The following is a 16447-nucleotide window of genomic DNA, read 5'->3' on the forward strand; positions in this document are numbered from 1 at the left end:
TATTTAAGGCATATAATCAGAAACCCATAAAAAAATCAGAAATGCTACTCGTTTCATCCCTGCATGTTGTCAGGATTTCGAAACGAGGAAGAACCCAAATGCGGACGTGATGAAACACAGGACTTTATTAAACAAACAGGGTAGAAAATAGAAAACAAAAACCCAGGAGGGGGCAAACAGAACAGGGCAAACACAAATCAAACAAGAAAGACTACACTGAACACTATTACTAAAACAAAACACTAAACATAAACTGGAACATAAGATAACTATACTGCAAGACTTACTGTAAGACACTTTGACCAACCGAGTAACACAGACGAACCCGCACTGGACAACAAACACAAAGGCTGAATCCGAAATCGCATACTTACTGTGTAGGTACTGAATTTCACTGGGTACCTACTTAACGTGCGCTAAGACAGTACCTACAATCGCGTTAAGTATGGACAGCATCCGCCATGTTGACGTTATCATGTGACATATGATGTAGTAGACTTGTTCGAGTTCATGCGGAACCACAAGAATGGGCAGGAGATTGACATCACAATACCGCGAGAGCAACACGAAATCAGACTTCTCCGTATGATTTCTGGAATCGCTCTCACGGTACTTTGATGTCATCCACCTGTTGGTTCTTACAGTGGTGCATAAACTCGAACAAACCTAATAAAAGACATGAAAACGTATGCGTGTGTATGAGGGACAGGTGCACTAACACCTGATTGCATCAGTAACTTCACAACTCTACTACGGTCTCTGTCAGTGTTACAGATATATTACATAATTTTGTAGTGGACAAAAATAAGTAAAACAAGCAGATTGTAATTTAATATCTATTGTCAGATGACAGCTGTGCTTGAATACAAACAATGCAGGCAATGTGATTATATACATTTTTATTGTATTTACTTAAAACAACAGGAAACATGAATAAAAAATGAATGAATAAAACCATCACAATAAATGAAAACGTATAGAAGTGAATCCCATATCAAACAAAACTTTATTCAAATGTAATTTTTCTAACAAACCCTCACATATTTACTGTCATCTCAACACAGCTGTGATAATTCTACAGCTTTATTTTCATGAATCAGCTGAGCACTTTGTGGCATATCCTGGCCGGTCTGTGCGTGAAGTCAGGGTGCTGAGGAACAGTCCTGTGTAACGTATCGAAATCACCCGATTGGCTGGTCTCCGGTCGATTGCTTTGCTTTCCCGTGGCATTTTGGGAAAGTGTCCATCCGATGCACGCTTCAGAATCTGGGCGGACTCAGTAGGGCATCCGGGGATTTCTCGCCTACTGATTTTATGGATACTGAGGATTCGGACGTACTACTCTGTTCACGTGCTGTTTCCCCTACTACATTTTCAGTGAGTATGCGGTTTCGGACGATACTTAAGTACACGTGCCTCTGAATCTCGCGAGAAATAGTCCAAAATCCTGCAAATTCTCGCCTACCCTTTTACGCATACTGAGGTTTCGGACATACTATTCGTTCGCCTACTGCTTTTTGCCTACTATATAGTATGGCAGTATGCGGTTTCGGATTCAGCCAAATACATTTAAATAGGGAGAACGTCTCGGTTACGTATGTAACCCTCGTTCCCTGAAGGAAGGGAACGGAGACGTCACGTCGTGACCGACGAATTGGGAACCGCTTCGCGGGTGACCTATCTACTTCGAGAACTATCAAAAACGCCAATGAACTTGGCATGCAGGTATTTGCATAATGCCGGCGCCGCCCCGCCAGGTGCGTATATAAGACGCAGGTGCATAATACCAAATCAGCTATATTATTGCTGAGAAGCCGAGCAACAGTGCCCGGCCTGAACAGCAATGGAACAGCAAACTGTGGCGACGGGATGTGACGTCTCCGTTCCCTTCCTTCAGGGAACGAGGGTTACATACGTAATCGAGACGTTCCCTTTCAGTCGGTCACTACGACGTCACGTCGTGACCGACGAATTGGGAATCCCTACCAAAACGCCACTGCAGCTGAACCCTTCCAGTGCCTGCAAAAGCCCTCCGCCCTCCACATAAGGGGCGGAACCTAAGGCAAATGCAGAAGGCCGGTCACTACCTGTTCCTTAACCCACGATAGTGAAGCAGCGAACTGGGGAAGCGTCTAAACTGAGCGGAGCTAGAACACTGCGGAAGCCATCCCCTAAGAAGGTTAAATGGAGGACATAAAAATATATGAAACAACCGACAGGTTGCTCAAAATAAGTCTCTGAACAATACATGGTATGTTGAGAGATGCAGAGCAGGCTCTGCTAAGGAAAAACGTGGAGGATTAGAACCCCACGGACTATACACACAAATGAACCCCACGTAGGGGACAAATGTGGACGCCTAGCCTACACAGGTTTACAGAGAATACATCAGTGATAGGTTGACAGCGGATGCTCCGCAACACCAGCTATCAGGGCGGTGGAGGAGAGGCAAAAACAGTTTTTGTGACGTTTTTGCCCCGACGGCCTTCCATATTGGTGCAACTGTACAGCACCAAAATAGAGGCTCCAAGCCGACACACGAGCCGACCCTCGGCATTCTTAACTAGTTAGTAGAAAGAACCCGAGTGGAAACCGGTTCGACACTAACACTATAGAATCTTGTGAACGTATTAGGTGTCGCCCAGCCTGCAGCTCTACAAATATCTGTTAGCGAGGAACCGCGAGCCAGTGCCCAAGATGATGCCACACTGCGTGTAGAGTGGGCACGTAAATTAAATGGACAAGGCACATTCTGCTTTTGATATGCAAGGGCTATAGTATCCACAATCCAATGGGACATCCTCTGCTTGGTGACAGCTTTTCCTTTCTGCTGACCACCGTAACAGACAAAGAGCTGATCTGAGGTCCTAAAACTTTGCGTCCTGTCTATATACACACGTAGTGCACAAACAGGGCATAACAAAGCCATGGCTGGGTCTGCCCCCTCCAAAGGCAGCGCTTGGAGATTCACCACTTGATCTCTAAAAGGAGTTGTGGGAACTTTGGGCACAAAGCCGGGCCGGGGTCTCAGTGTTACGCTGGATGCAGCCGGCCCGAACTGAAGGCACGATTCATCGACCGAAAATGCATGAATATCCCCTATCCTCTTAACAGAAGCCAAAGCAAGGAGAGTTAATGTTTTCATTGTAAGAAATTTAACACTCACACTAAGCAGAGGCTCAAATGGGGCTTCCTGGAGTGATTTCAGCACCAAGGACAGGTCCCAAGGAGGAATAGAGGGAGGACGCGAAGGATTCAGTCTTCGAGCGCCTCTGAGAAATCTAATGACTAGGTCGTGCTGACCCACTGTTCTACCGTTTACGGGTGAATGATGAGCTGATATCGCAGCGATATCGACCTTAATAGTGGATGGTGACAGCCTATTCTCCAAACGACGCTGGAGATATAAAAGCACAACACTAATCGGGCATTCTCGGGGGTTTTCACTTTGGGAAGAACACCAGTCGACAAACAGGTTCCATTTAAGCGCGTAAGCCTGTCTCGTAGACGGCGCTCGCGCAGCAGCAATAGTGTTAGATACCTCTTGCGGTAAATCACTCATATCCTCCGTGCCCCGTCCAGAGACCACACATGGAGGTTCCACAGGTCGGGGCGCGGGTGCCATAATGTGCCCTCTTGTTGAGAAAGAAGGTCCTTCCTCAGGGGAATCTTCCACGGAGGGGCTGTCGCAAGGAGAGAGAGTTCTGGAAACCAACTCCTGGTTGTCCAATACGGTGCCACCAACAGCACGCTCTCCTCGTCCTCCCGGATTTTGCATAGGGTTTGCGCAATGAGGCTCACCGGAGGGAACGCGTATTTGCGCATGTTTCGCGGCCAGCTGTGTGCCAATGCATCCACGCCGAGCGAGTCGTCGGCTAGTGAATAGAACAGGCGACAATGGGTCGTCTCTGGGGAAGCAAACAGATTTATCTGCGCTTTGCCGAAACGTCTCCAAATTTGCTGAACCGCAATGGGGTGGAGTCGCCATTCGCCGGGACGCGCAGCCCGAGAGAGCGCATCCGCCTCTACATTGAGCGTGCCCGGGATGTAAATGGCACGAAGAGACCTCAAATTCTTCCGACTCCAAGTGAGGAGGTGACGGGCGAGATGCGACAGGTGACGCGAGCGTAAACCGCCTTGACGATTGATGTACGCCACGGTCGCAGTGTTGTCTGTTCGAACTAATACATCTTTGCCCCGTAACTCGTTGCTGAAACGGACGAGCGCAAGATATACAGCCCACATTTCCCGGCAGTTTATGTGCCAATGCAGCTGGGGTGTCGTCCAGACCCCCGAAGCCGCAAGCCCATCGTACGTGGCCCCCCACCCCGTGTCTGACGCATCTGTGCATACTATCGCATGCCTGGAGACCTGTCTCAGAGGCACGGTCTAACCACGGAGTGAAAGTGCGACGACACGCAGGTGTAATGATAACACGGTGAATGCCGCGCAGCCACGCTCTCCTCGGGACTCGATCGTGAAGCCAATGCTGAAGCGGTCGCATATGAAGCAGTCCGAGCGGAGTTACAGCTGCGGCTGCTGCCATATGTCCCAAAAGCTTCTGAAATTGTTTCAGCGGGACCGCGCTCTTGCTCTTGAATGTATTCAGGCAAGTCAGAATCGACTGTACACGCGCCTCTGTTAGACGAGCTGTCAAATCGATCGAGTCCAGTTCCATACCGAGAAAAGAGATTCTCTGCACGGGGCAAAGCTTGCTCTTTTCCCAGTTGACCCGAAGACCCAAACGAGCGAGGTGTTTTAAAGTTAAATCTCTGTGATCGCACAGCGTCTGACGTGTTTGAGCTATTATTAGCCAATCGTCCAAATACGCGAGAATGCGCACACCTCTCTCTCTCTCAGGGGTTTCAAAGCCCCCTCCACTACTTTGGTGAATACACGGGGCGACAGAGAGAGCCCGAATGGGAGGACTTTGTACTGGTATGCTCGCCCCTCGAACGCAAAGCGGAGAAACGGCCTGTGCTGGGGGAGAATCGATACGTGGAAGTACGCGTCCTTCAGGTCGATAGATGCGAACCAATCGTTTGGACGAATGCATGGAAATATGCGTTTGGGCGTCAGCATTTTGAACGGCATTCTGTGAAGTGCACGGTTCAGCGAACGCAGGTCCAGGATCAGTCGCAAACCGCCGCTTTTCTTGGGTACAATAAAGTAAGGGCTGTAAAACCCCGACCTCATCTCGGCTGGAGGGACCGGCTGGATCGCGTCTTTCGCCAATAAGACAGCGATCTCCGCACGGAGGACGTGCGCATCGGCAGCTCTCACCGTAGTGAAACGAACGCCGGAGAATTTGTGGGGACGCCGGGCAAATTGGATCGCATAGCCGAGACGAATCGTGCGTAAAAGCCAACGCGACGGGCTGGGAAGCTGTTCCCACGCCCCCAGATACCGTGCGAGGGGGACTAAAGGCACGATCGGTGTACCCGCGGCGGGCGCAACGGAGGTGATCGCCGGTGTGCGCGTAATGGCCGCACCGACAGCAGTGTTGTGTGTGATAACACTCACCTGAATCCGTCGCTGGGTGGATGAGTAAGGGAGGCTCTGAAGACACCTCACACCACTCGATGCACCCTCTGGCGAAGGAGGAGGGAGACGATGGGTTATGAGCCCGTAGCTGTCTCCTACCGCCTGAGAAGTTGGAGAGCGCGGTGGGGTTATGAGCCCGTGCGCCGCTCTCGTTCTCCTCTGATGAGTCGGAGAACGAGGGGGGGTTATGAGCCCGCTCGTGTCTCCGGCGCTCATCTGAAGACCTAGAGATGGAAGTGTAATTCGCTCTTTTTGTGGATTTGTGGGTGCCGACTGAAAAGTCGGCGGAACAGAAAAATGAAACAAAAGATTCCCCAACCGGCCCTCCTCCGGTGGGGGGAGTGGTGCCTTCACCATCTCCCGAAGAGCGATCCCCTCCATCTCTAGGTCGCCCGTCTCAGGGCTGCTTAGATCTTCTTTTACCACCCTTTGAAGCGGGCTGAGCGGGCGGGGCGGGCTGCTGACGACCGGTTCCTCGCTTCTTAGAAGAGCCCCGGGGAGGAACGGAGGCGGCCGCCGCAGGACACCCTCGGCGAGGAGCAGGCTGAGGTGCCGACGTGGATGGGGCGGGCGCAGGACGCTTCCGACGTGGCATGATCTGAGCGATGGCCTCAGTCTGCTTCTTGGCCGCGGAGAATTGCTGCGCAAACTCCTCGACCGTCTCGCCGAACAGGCTGGTCTGGAAAACCGGAGCATTCAGGAGCCGGGTTTTATCGGCGTCCTTCATGTCCGCCAGACACAGCCAGAGATGGCGTTCCTGGACTACCAGGGTAGACATCGCACGCCCGACGGCGCGTGCGGTGACCTTGGTCGCACGAAGCGCCAGATCTGTGGCCGCACGTTGTTCAGAGAACTCCGCCGAGTCGTGACCTCCCGCGTGCAGGTCCCTCAGAGCCTTAGCCTGGTGAACCTGCAGCAATGCCATGGCATGCAGGGCAGAGGCTGCCTCCCCACAAGCCTTGTAAGCAGCACCTGACAGCGCCGAAGACTGCTTACAGGCCCGTGAGGGGAGAGTAGGCTGGTCCCGCCAGGAGGAAGCGACACACCGGCCGGACACAACTGCATCGCGACCGGGCGCTCCACTGACGGGATACCAGTGTACCCCTTGGCATCCCCACCCTCGAGAGAGGTGAGAGGTGAAGGCTGATACGGCCGGTTCCGGGCGGAAAACGGGGTTTTCCACGACCGCGTCAGCTCTTCATGCACCTCGGGGAAGAAAGGCACCGGGGGCGAGGACTGAGAAGCCCTGGCACCCCCGAAGAACCAATCATCGAGGCGGGACGGTTCAGGTGGGGGAGGTTTAGTCCACTCCAAGCCGACCGCCTCCGCCGCCCGAGCGAGCATGGCTGCCATCTCAGGGTCGAACGCAGGACCCGCAACCTGGCCCGAAGGCGGGAGCGGATCCGGATCGACGTCCGAGGCTGACAACCCCCCCTCCGACGTTACGGTGGACATCGCGTCAGGTGGAGGCTCGACAGAGCGCGAGGACACCGTAGAACACGGGCCGCTCGTCTCCATCGGGACCTCCGCTGGCAACGGATCAGGGCGCTGGGAGCTGCTGGACGAACCAGCAGACCGACCCAGCACCGTTATACGGAGATCATCCTTCGCCAATTTGGTAGCTGCGCCCTTAGCAGCACCAGACTGGGAAGGCGGGAGCCGTTGCCGGAGGAACGACACCCGTCTCCGCAAATCCGCCATAGTCATGCCCTCGCAGATGGGGCATGAGCTATCACGCAACGCTGCCTCTGCGTGCTGGAGCCCCAGACACGAAAGACAACGCTTGTGACCATCCTGGGGGGCGATGAACACACCGCATCCAGAAACGGAGCACGGACGGAAATCCATCTTTAAAAAGACGACCCCGACCGTGACACGAATGAGTGGCTGTCTTTAAAAAGACACAAAGCTCAAACGTGCTGCTCTTTTAGGAAATCACTCTTTGTGCAAGCTGGTGGAACACACAGGGAGAGGCAACGCACTCACTCGAACTCAAGTCCTAAATTAAAGAGACAGAGAGAGAGAGAAAGGGTGGAGAAAAAACACTGCGAGCCTCCGCTGAGGTGTCTTTGCCCAACCAACTTCAGCAAGCTGAGATCTTTTTCTTCCCACAGAACAGGATCTACGAAGATCAGTTTCAGAAAATAGCTTCTCGTGAGCAGATGTCTGCCGGCTTCGAAGCAATAAAGCTGATTTGGTATTATGCACCTGCGTCTTATATACGCACCTGGCGGGGCGGCGCCGGCATTATGCAAATACCTGCATGCCAAGTTCATTGGCGTTTTTGATAGTTCTCGAAGTAGATAGGTCACCCGCGAAGCGGTTCCCAATTCGTCGGTCACGACGTGACGTCGTAGTGACCGACTGAAAGGGAAAGTAAATTACAAACACCTGGAAATAATCACAAGTAAGGGATCGGGGAAAAAGTGATGAGACCCGGGAAATGCGTGGTCAGAATAAACCAATACTAAAACCATGAATCTCCCACATAAAACATTGTACTGTTAGAACCCTGCCATGATGACTAGATATAAATACAAACAAGGATCTGGCAGGATTCTGACACATGTCTCTATATCATATGATAGCACAGATAGTGATATGGATTCTTTGGACATGGAAACATCTTTGTCATATTGTGTTAATGAATAAGTCTATAAGGTCAATTCCATGTTCCTCTATTAGCAATTAAAGTAGAAAAATGACAGAGTGAGTGAGAGAACAACTGAGGGAGTGCATACATGCAAGATGGAAGGAAATGTAACACTTTACAATAATGTAAATGTAACAGAATTAGTTAACAATTAGTTAATGCATTAAGCTAGCATGAACTAACAATGAGCAATACTTCTACTGCATTTATTAAACTTAGTTCATGTTATTTTCCACAATTACTAATATATTATTTGTAGGAGCCATTTGGTTATGTTGGGTTTGTAGTTTTCTTTCACGCCAATAGAGGGCGCTTAATGTATATATGGTGTTGAATTACCACAGCCAGGTGTGCGTGAAGGAACTAGGTCAAACTAACTTTTTGACCATCACAGTCTTCATGGAATCTGAACTTGAGTAATTAGGTGTTTCATTTATTTTCTTTAGTGTTTATTGCGGATCAAAAGGGGACATAATAAATTAATTGGAATATCCAATTGTATTTTTTAAGTTATGCACATTATGTTTAACTATTTTCAAGTTCAAACGACACGTCAGAACAAAGACCTTAAAATGGACAATCATGCACCTACATTATTAAAAGCAAAAGTTGTAACTGTAACAATAAACAACTGTATTGGCATTTACTATCATTAACAAAAAAATATTAACTCTTTTCCCCACAAGCGTTTTTTAAAAAAAAGTTGCCAGTCAGTGCCTCAAATATGTGCAGGTTTCTTCAAAAATGCCACCTAGTGGATAGTACCGGAAATATGGATTGGCGTAAAAACTCGTCATTGGCAGGGAGGTTTTTTTCTTAATTGACGAGATAATTTGTCAATGGTGGGGAAAGAGTTAAATGCTATTTATTTATTGTTAGTCCATATTAGATAATGCATTTACTAATGTTTATTGTAAGTGTTACCTAATGAACAAATCAATTTATGAAAAAATAAATTGTGTATTTGTAAATAAATAAACAAATAACGTTTGTGTTTCTCAAATGCAGACATTTGTAAAGTGTGATGAAAAAAGTAGAACAGATAAGTTGAAGATAGAAAAGGACATATTCAATATACAGTGGTGTGAAAAAGTGTTGGCCCCTTCCAGATTTATTTGCATGTTTGTCACAGTTTAATGTTTCAGATCATCAAACAAATTTAAATATTAATCAAAGAGAACACAAGTAAACACAATATGCAGTTTTTAAATGAAGCTATGAAGAAAAAAAATACAAACCCCCATGGCCCTGGGCATAACATGGCCCAACATAACTGTGGTTTATTACACCTGAGTTCGGTTTCAATAGCCACACCCAGGCCTGATTACTGCCACAACTGTTCACAATCAAGAAATCACTTAAATAGGACCTGCCTGACAAAGTGTAGTAGACCAAAATATCCTCAAAGCTACACATCATGTTGAGATCCACAGAAATGAGTAAGAAAGTAATTCAGATCTATCAGTCTGGAAAAGGTTATGAAGTCATTTCTAAAGTGTTGGGACTTCAGCGAACCACAGTGAGAGCATTTATCCACAAATGGCGGAAACATGGAACAGTGGTGAACCTCCACAGGAGTGGCCAGCTGACCAAAATTACCCCAAGAGCGCAGTGATGACTCATCTAAGAGGTCACAAAAGACCCCACAACAACATAAAGGCTTTTCTCCGTTTCGCCGGAAAACATCTTGATGATCCCCAAGACCTTTGGTGAAAAAGTTGAACTTTTTGGAAGGTGTGTGTCCCATTACATCTGGCGTAAAAGTAACAGCATTTTAGAAAGAGAACATCATACCAACAGTAAAATATCGTGGTTGTAGGAGCATATTTTGCTTAGATTCAGCTGTTAAGCAATAATTATCCACTGCATAAAGTTTGCAGAAGACCTACTACTTCCGGCAAGATTTTGGAGTGTGCATTCATTAGACACTGTTCGCAGCACACAACTATTAAACATCATCATTAAGTAATAATAAAACAACTGGTATGCCAATGGAGGGATAGAGAAAGAGAGTAGGGTGAGGAGGATTTCCTCGCTCCTCTTAAAAACCTAATTACCAGGACATCATGTCCCACTCACCTGCAGTTTATCAGGGCATGGTGAGTGGATTTAGCGGCAATGTACACTTTGATTTTTGACTGTTGTTGCAGGAAAGAAAGCACGATGCTGATCGGGCATTCTCAGGGGTTCTCTCGCTAAGAGGAACAGGTAAACCAGTTCCATTAGAGCGCATAGGCGCATCTCGTGGACCGTGGTCGAGCTGAAGTGATGGTATTAGCTACCCCTCAGGGTAACCCGGTTAGAACCTCTGCATCCTGTTCAGAGACCATAAGGGGAGGTTCCACAGGTCGGGAAGAGGGTGCCATATTCTGCCCCCTCTCTGAGAAAGAAGATCCTTTCTCAAAGGAATCCAACAGGGGGGCTCTTGCGAGGAGCATGAGTTCCGGGAACCATGTCCTGGTGGGCCAGTAAGAAGCCACAAGTAAGATGGTGGGACTCCGAAGCGGGGTAACCAAGCTCCCTGACACACCTGCTGGAGATAGAGGAAGGGGAGGATGGGCAGTTTTGCGGCCGTTCGTAGCTTCTGAATTCCTAAGAAACCTGAAGAGGGGAGGGGAAGTCGCTCTATTTGACGTGTGAGTAGGGTTGTCACAATGATGAAATAATCATCTCCTCATGATTGTTTAACCTTATTGCGATGATTTCAGATCACCGCAATGATTGCACATCTCTCTAAAAAACACAAGGGGAGCTGCAGCACCTGTATAAATGAGACCATATTAGATGTCGCTCCCTCACTGACAATACATTGCAAAGCCAGAATACATACATTTCCAAAACAGCAATTCCAAATTTAGGGAAGTAGATTATGCTATTCTTTAGTGATCGACCGATATATCGGCCGGCCGATACATCGGGCCGATTTTAGCAGGTTTTAGGTGTATCGGCATCGGCCGATTCGCGGCTTGCGTTCGCCGATAGCTTTTCCCCGGCATTAATTACAGACAGGCGCCCACAGGCAGCTCTGTGTTGCTGGAGGCTGCCTGCAGCCCGTGCATTGCCCCTCCCCCCACTAGCAGAGCGGAGCGCTCCAAGCCTGCTCTGGTAAGCTTTAAACTTCAAAGCATCTTTTAAAAGCATCGTTTGACTGAAATATTGCCATATACTTTGAAAGTGTTAACACGTTGCTCTATATGTGCGTGCAATCATAGCTAAGAAAGTTTGGTGGTCATAATGGAAAACGCGAATGCCTATAAAACTGCTTGCCATTGTATTTAGGGAGCTTCAAATAGCCTTTAGGCTAACCGTATGCATACGGCAGCTGTTACGAACATCATATGATTAAATAATGCTGACGTTGTTCCGTGATTTCGTGGTATTTATAGGAGTTTTATTCAGCGACCACCAGTCTGACGTTTGGACGCGACGCGTGCTCATAATGCCGCAAGCGAACGCAGGTCATCAGCCGAACAGCTGATCATAGCTGGACATGCTGGGTTTTTAATTTTCATCTCCATAAATATATGTAGTAGTAAAAGGCTAAAAATTAATATCCATTGCTGATAGTTTCTCGTCATTGTGGAGAGCGCAGTTCATGGTTGCATACGTTTATGGTTGTTGACACGGAGTTTCGCGGAATTTGTCAGCGGAAAAAAATAAGAAATATGACCCAAAGCACTTAGTTCCAAACAGTTCCCACATGACTTTTATGTGACCGGAGAAGTGTTTTTTTTGTAAGTTTTGTCAACATTTCTGTTCACTGGGAGCGCAAAGATACATGCACTCTCTCATCCACGTCTCACTGCACCTCTCCCACGTGCACGCGCGCTCTACTATCTGACCGAAGTCCGTACACAAATCCTCATGTATTTGTTCAGTTTTATGCGTTTTAAGCGAGCTGAGGCAAACTAACTATCCCTCGCATTTATTATAGGGCAAGAGGGTGTGTGAGGTACAGAAGTGGGGCAATTGGCATGTTATTCAGAATTCTTTTTAAGTTGTTTTTTGATCAGTATTGCTGTTTACATTTTCCTTGTCTTCTTATTAAAGACATTTGCTCTACAAGAGATTAAGTTAAGTGCACTAAAACTTAGACCTAAGCATTAAATAGGTTGTAAATAGTTGGTTACTTTCATGGATAAAGTAAAGTGTTCCCCTTGTTATGCTGCTTGGTTGTTGCTACTGTGTGCAATGGTGTAATTATTATTTTATTTATGTATTTTAAGCAGCACTGAATTTTCTTACTTGTTCTACCTCACCTTACTATTTGTTAAATGTAGTTCAATAAATTTTCCTTTTTTAAATTAAGAGCTGTAACATTTGGTTTTATCATTGTGTCATTTTTATGATATAAACTGAATGAGGAAAAGCAGTATCGGCTCCAAATATCGGCTAAAGAAAATCGGCAGCCTGTATCGGTCATCGGCTAAAGCTGATGGGAAAAAATCGGTATCGGCATCGGCACAAAAAAATCCATATCGGTCGATCCCTACTATTCTTAAAGATTTTTTGTAGCCACTACAGACATGTGGTCCAGTACTAATATGACCTTAGTAGCATTGGCTACTATTTAAGGCCTGTTCTGGTATAGTCAGTTTATTTTGGTTGCATTTTTATTCATTGTGTTTATTTCTTATGAAGAATTTTAAGTTTTTGAAAGTTATATTCATTAAATAATTATTTTTAAATATGTGTTATGTGTATTTATTTTTACTGCCAGGTAAACTTAGCAAAATATTTAATTTAAATTATGACAACAATGTATGAGAATTCACACATTCATGAACAACAAAAAAGAGAATTAAATGTCAAACCAATAATACAGACAATTAATCATCAAAGCCCTAAACAGTCAATTAACCGTCATAATCGTTAGAATTTACTAGACAATGAACTGTCAGCCAAATTTCATAACCGAGAAAGCCCTAAGTGTGGATGCCTTCTGAAAAAAATGTCATAACTTAACAAAGGCTTATGAAGAGCGGTCCCCTCTGTCTCCAGGTCGCCCGACCCAGGGGTGCTTACACTTCTTTTTCGTGTAGCGGGCTGGATGGAGAAATTAAGGTGGCTGTAGCAGGATGCTCTCAGCGAGAAGCAGGCTGACTGCTCTTGTCGACCTCCTTCATGTCCGTAAGACACAGCCAAGGATGGCGGTCCTGGACCACCAACATGGACATTGCATGGCTTGGTTGCATGGAGCCCCAAGTCGGTAGCCGCACAAAGGTCTGTATAGAGAGCTGAGTCATGACCTCCCTCGTGCAGATCCATCAGAGCCTTGGTCTGATGAACCTGCAGTAATGCCATAGTGTTAAATACAGAGGCCGCCTCCCAGCAGGCGAAGGTTAAGTCAACTGTGGGCTGCACTACCCGGCCTGAAGGTGGAAGTGGATCCACGCTGGTGTCAGAGAATAACAACCCCCCCTCCAATGCTGCAACAGACAGGAGAGCTGACGAATACCGGAGGCATCGTAGAACATGACCCAGCCATCTCCACCAGCACCTCTACTGGCAGTCGATTTGAGTGCTAAGAGCCGGAGGAAATACCAACTGGCCTAGTCAGCCCGGTGACGCGGTGATCGATCGTCCCTCCGGAGTTTTGGAACCGCCATCTTGATGGTGCGCGGCGATTGGGGGGTGCTCCTGCAATGGGAACATGACGCCTCATTGAACACAACCTCAGCGTGTGAATGCCCAAGCACAAGAGACAGTGGTCATGACCATCTGTGAGACCCATGTAATTGCCACACCTGGAACTGCAAGGACGAAATTACATCTTTAAAAAGACACAATCTGCTGTGACGTGAGAGAATGGCACAAATTAAATTAAATTAAATTAGCACCTTAAAGATTTGCATGCACAGAATAAAATTTGTGAGATTTTATGTGACATTGCAAGCGTAAAATAAATTTGCATGCGCAAAAACAGTTTTGTAAAGGTGTGAATCAAGTTGCAAGCGTAAGAAAACAAGTTTTGCATCATTGTACTAATAATCGTAAGTGTACTTTATGTCTTGTAAACTGAAACTTCATATTTACACTAAATAAGTATGAACTGTATGCATCTGACCTCAGTTTTTCCGTGCTTACACTTTTGGAAAACACTGATTTTCTGATTGGTTCAATAACTGCAATAGTTGTCTCAGTATCGTCCATGAGGCTGCAGGAATACTACTATAATGCACACAGACAAATGTAGGTTTCAGTGTACAAGACATAAATTACACTTACGATTAACATTACAAGGTTGCAAAATAGGGCTGTGCAAAAAATTGCATACGATTCTCATGTGTAAATCTGTCACGATAATCCGTGACATGTTTTGCATTTGTTCCGATTGTTGTCACCTGGACATTCATTGACTGATTACTTGCCTCATCACACCTGTATGTCATTTAGTCTGTCTATTTAAGCCCTTGTTTGTGTTATGTTCACTGCCGGATCATTGTCGCTATTCCACGTCTGTTCCTGTTCCTTATATTGCGTGTTCCTGTTTTATTTATCTGTCCGTTGTTTTGCTCCTCGTGTTTTGTTTCATATTTTGTAAATAAATGTTATATATTTATGAACTCTGCACTTGCGTCCTAACTCTTGTTAACCGTTCGTGACAAAATCATTAGTAGTAAATCACCATCAGCTGCTTTCAGATGGAGCGCATCAGAAGGAGCGGCATTTACTACACAGATCCGTATTTCACAGAGAATCACGTTTTTAGTAGAGGAAAATTGACTTCAATAATCTATGCAATTATTCCGAGCTTCTTGGTGAACTACGGCTCTCTGTAGTAAATGCCGCTCCTTCTGAAAGAGCGTGATGGCGATTTGCGGCTAATCAAAGAACTGGCTTTACTGATGAAACACGAATGAGAATTGCAGGCGATTTTTTTTTTTGCACAGCCCTATTGCAAAACTTGTTTTCTTACACTTGCAACTGATTTACACATTTACAAAACTGTTTTTGTGCATGCACATTTATTTTAAGCTTGCAATGTCAAGTATATTCTTACAAATTTTATCCTGCACATGCAAATCTTTTAGGCGCTAATTTACCTTTATAGATAACACTCATTTTTGGTGGCGAAGTGATGAAGCACGCAGGGGAGGCAGCACACACACTCCATCTCAATAGAGAAGCCGGCTTTTGAAGTGAAAAAGCTGGTTTGGTATTTTAAATGTTTTTATTTCTGTTTTTTGTTTTATTTACAATTTTTATTATTTTCATAAACATTATGTTTGAACAGGTCATGTTCTCAGGGTCTAAGCCCCTGAGAACCCTAGCAACACCCCTGCATGACCTATTAACACCTGTGATACTTTGTTTTCTTACAGTACTGAAAGCAGCCCTCCAACAGCAATGGTCCATAGTCACTGAATGCAGTATATAACAAAAGTGAAGACTTCAAACACAGCTACACAACGTTTGACAACTAAAAATCAATTGTTAAGTTGTGAAACAACTTTGTGTAACAAAAATTCATTTGCTTTTGTGTAAATAGACAAACATGTCCTCATTATTTAATGTGACATAATAGTTTTTGCATTATGTATGTAGTAGGTAGGGATGCACCAATACCACTTTTTCCATCTCCGATTCTGATACCCGAATTCTGAATATCGGCCTATACCAATACCTGCTGATCGGATACTACTGTATTTTTTTAACAATTTAATACACACATTTTAATATTTTATTTGTGTTCACATTTTACAATAAATTTCATTGAACACAAACAATCTTAGATACAAGCATTGTAATCCAATAATCATTGCCTCTGGTCTCAGTTTATGGGTACAAATAGCAACGCCTTCTCCATATGTGCCGACTACCAATTATTGCTGAAATTGAACAAAATTTTGCAAGAGCTTTTGCTCTTGGCTTAGGGAGACCAGCAATTTGCAGACCTCTGACCACTTGTCTGTGGACATTACCTAAGCTTCCAAATATATATACCAAAAACTTACATTTGTACCCCAGCTGCGCAACAATGTCTTTAAGTGGCTGGTATTTTAAGAGCTTAGTAAGGTAGGCTTCTTCCAGACTGTAATCAAATGTACAACCTACTTCAAGAATGGTCACTTCTCTGCTGTTCTCATCAACAACAACAACATCTGGTTTTTTTGCAGTAACATTTGAAAACACATTATTTACACTATTACAGAGTTTGAACATGCAAGGTGAGACACATACATTCTTATGGATTTTTGTAGACTGTGAAACACATGGAATTATATTTTCAACCAGTAAGTCAACGAT

The 16447-nt window shown here is 45.7% G+C and overlaps 1 protein-coding gene across 2 annotated transcripts in view; it reads left to right on the top strand.

Annotated features, from left to right (window-relative positions):
- LOC141362996 (uncharacterized) overlaps positions 1-15865 on the top strand; it is a 73857-nt gene extending 57992 nt beyond the window's left edge. For both annotated transcript variants that reach the window (XM_073865398.1, XM_073865399.1), the window contains one exon: positions 15523-15865. In XM_073865398.1, the coding sequence (XP_073721499.1) occupies positions 15523-15528 (6 nt within the window). In that variant the 3' untranslated portion in view covers positions 15529-15865. The remainder of the gene's footprint in view (positions 1-15522) is intronic.
- The last annotated feature ends 582 nt before the right edge of the window (positions 15866-16447 follow it).

This window comes from Misgurnus anguillicaudatus, unplaced genomic scaffold, assembly GCF_027580225.2.
Source record: "Misgurnus anguillicaudatus unplaced genomic scaffold, ASM2758022v2 HiC_scaffold_31, whole genome shotgun sequence".
In the NCBI taxonomy this organism is placed as follows: domain Eukaryota; kingdom Metazoa; phylum Chordata; class Actinopteri; order Cypriniformes; family Cobitidae; genus Misgurnus; species Misgurnus anguillicaudatus.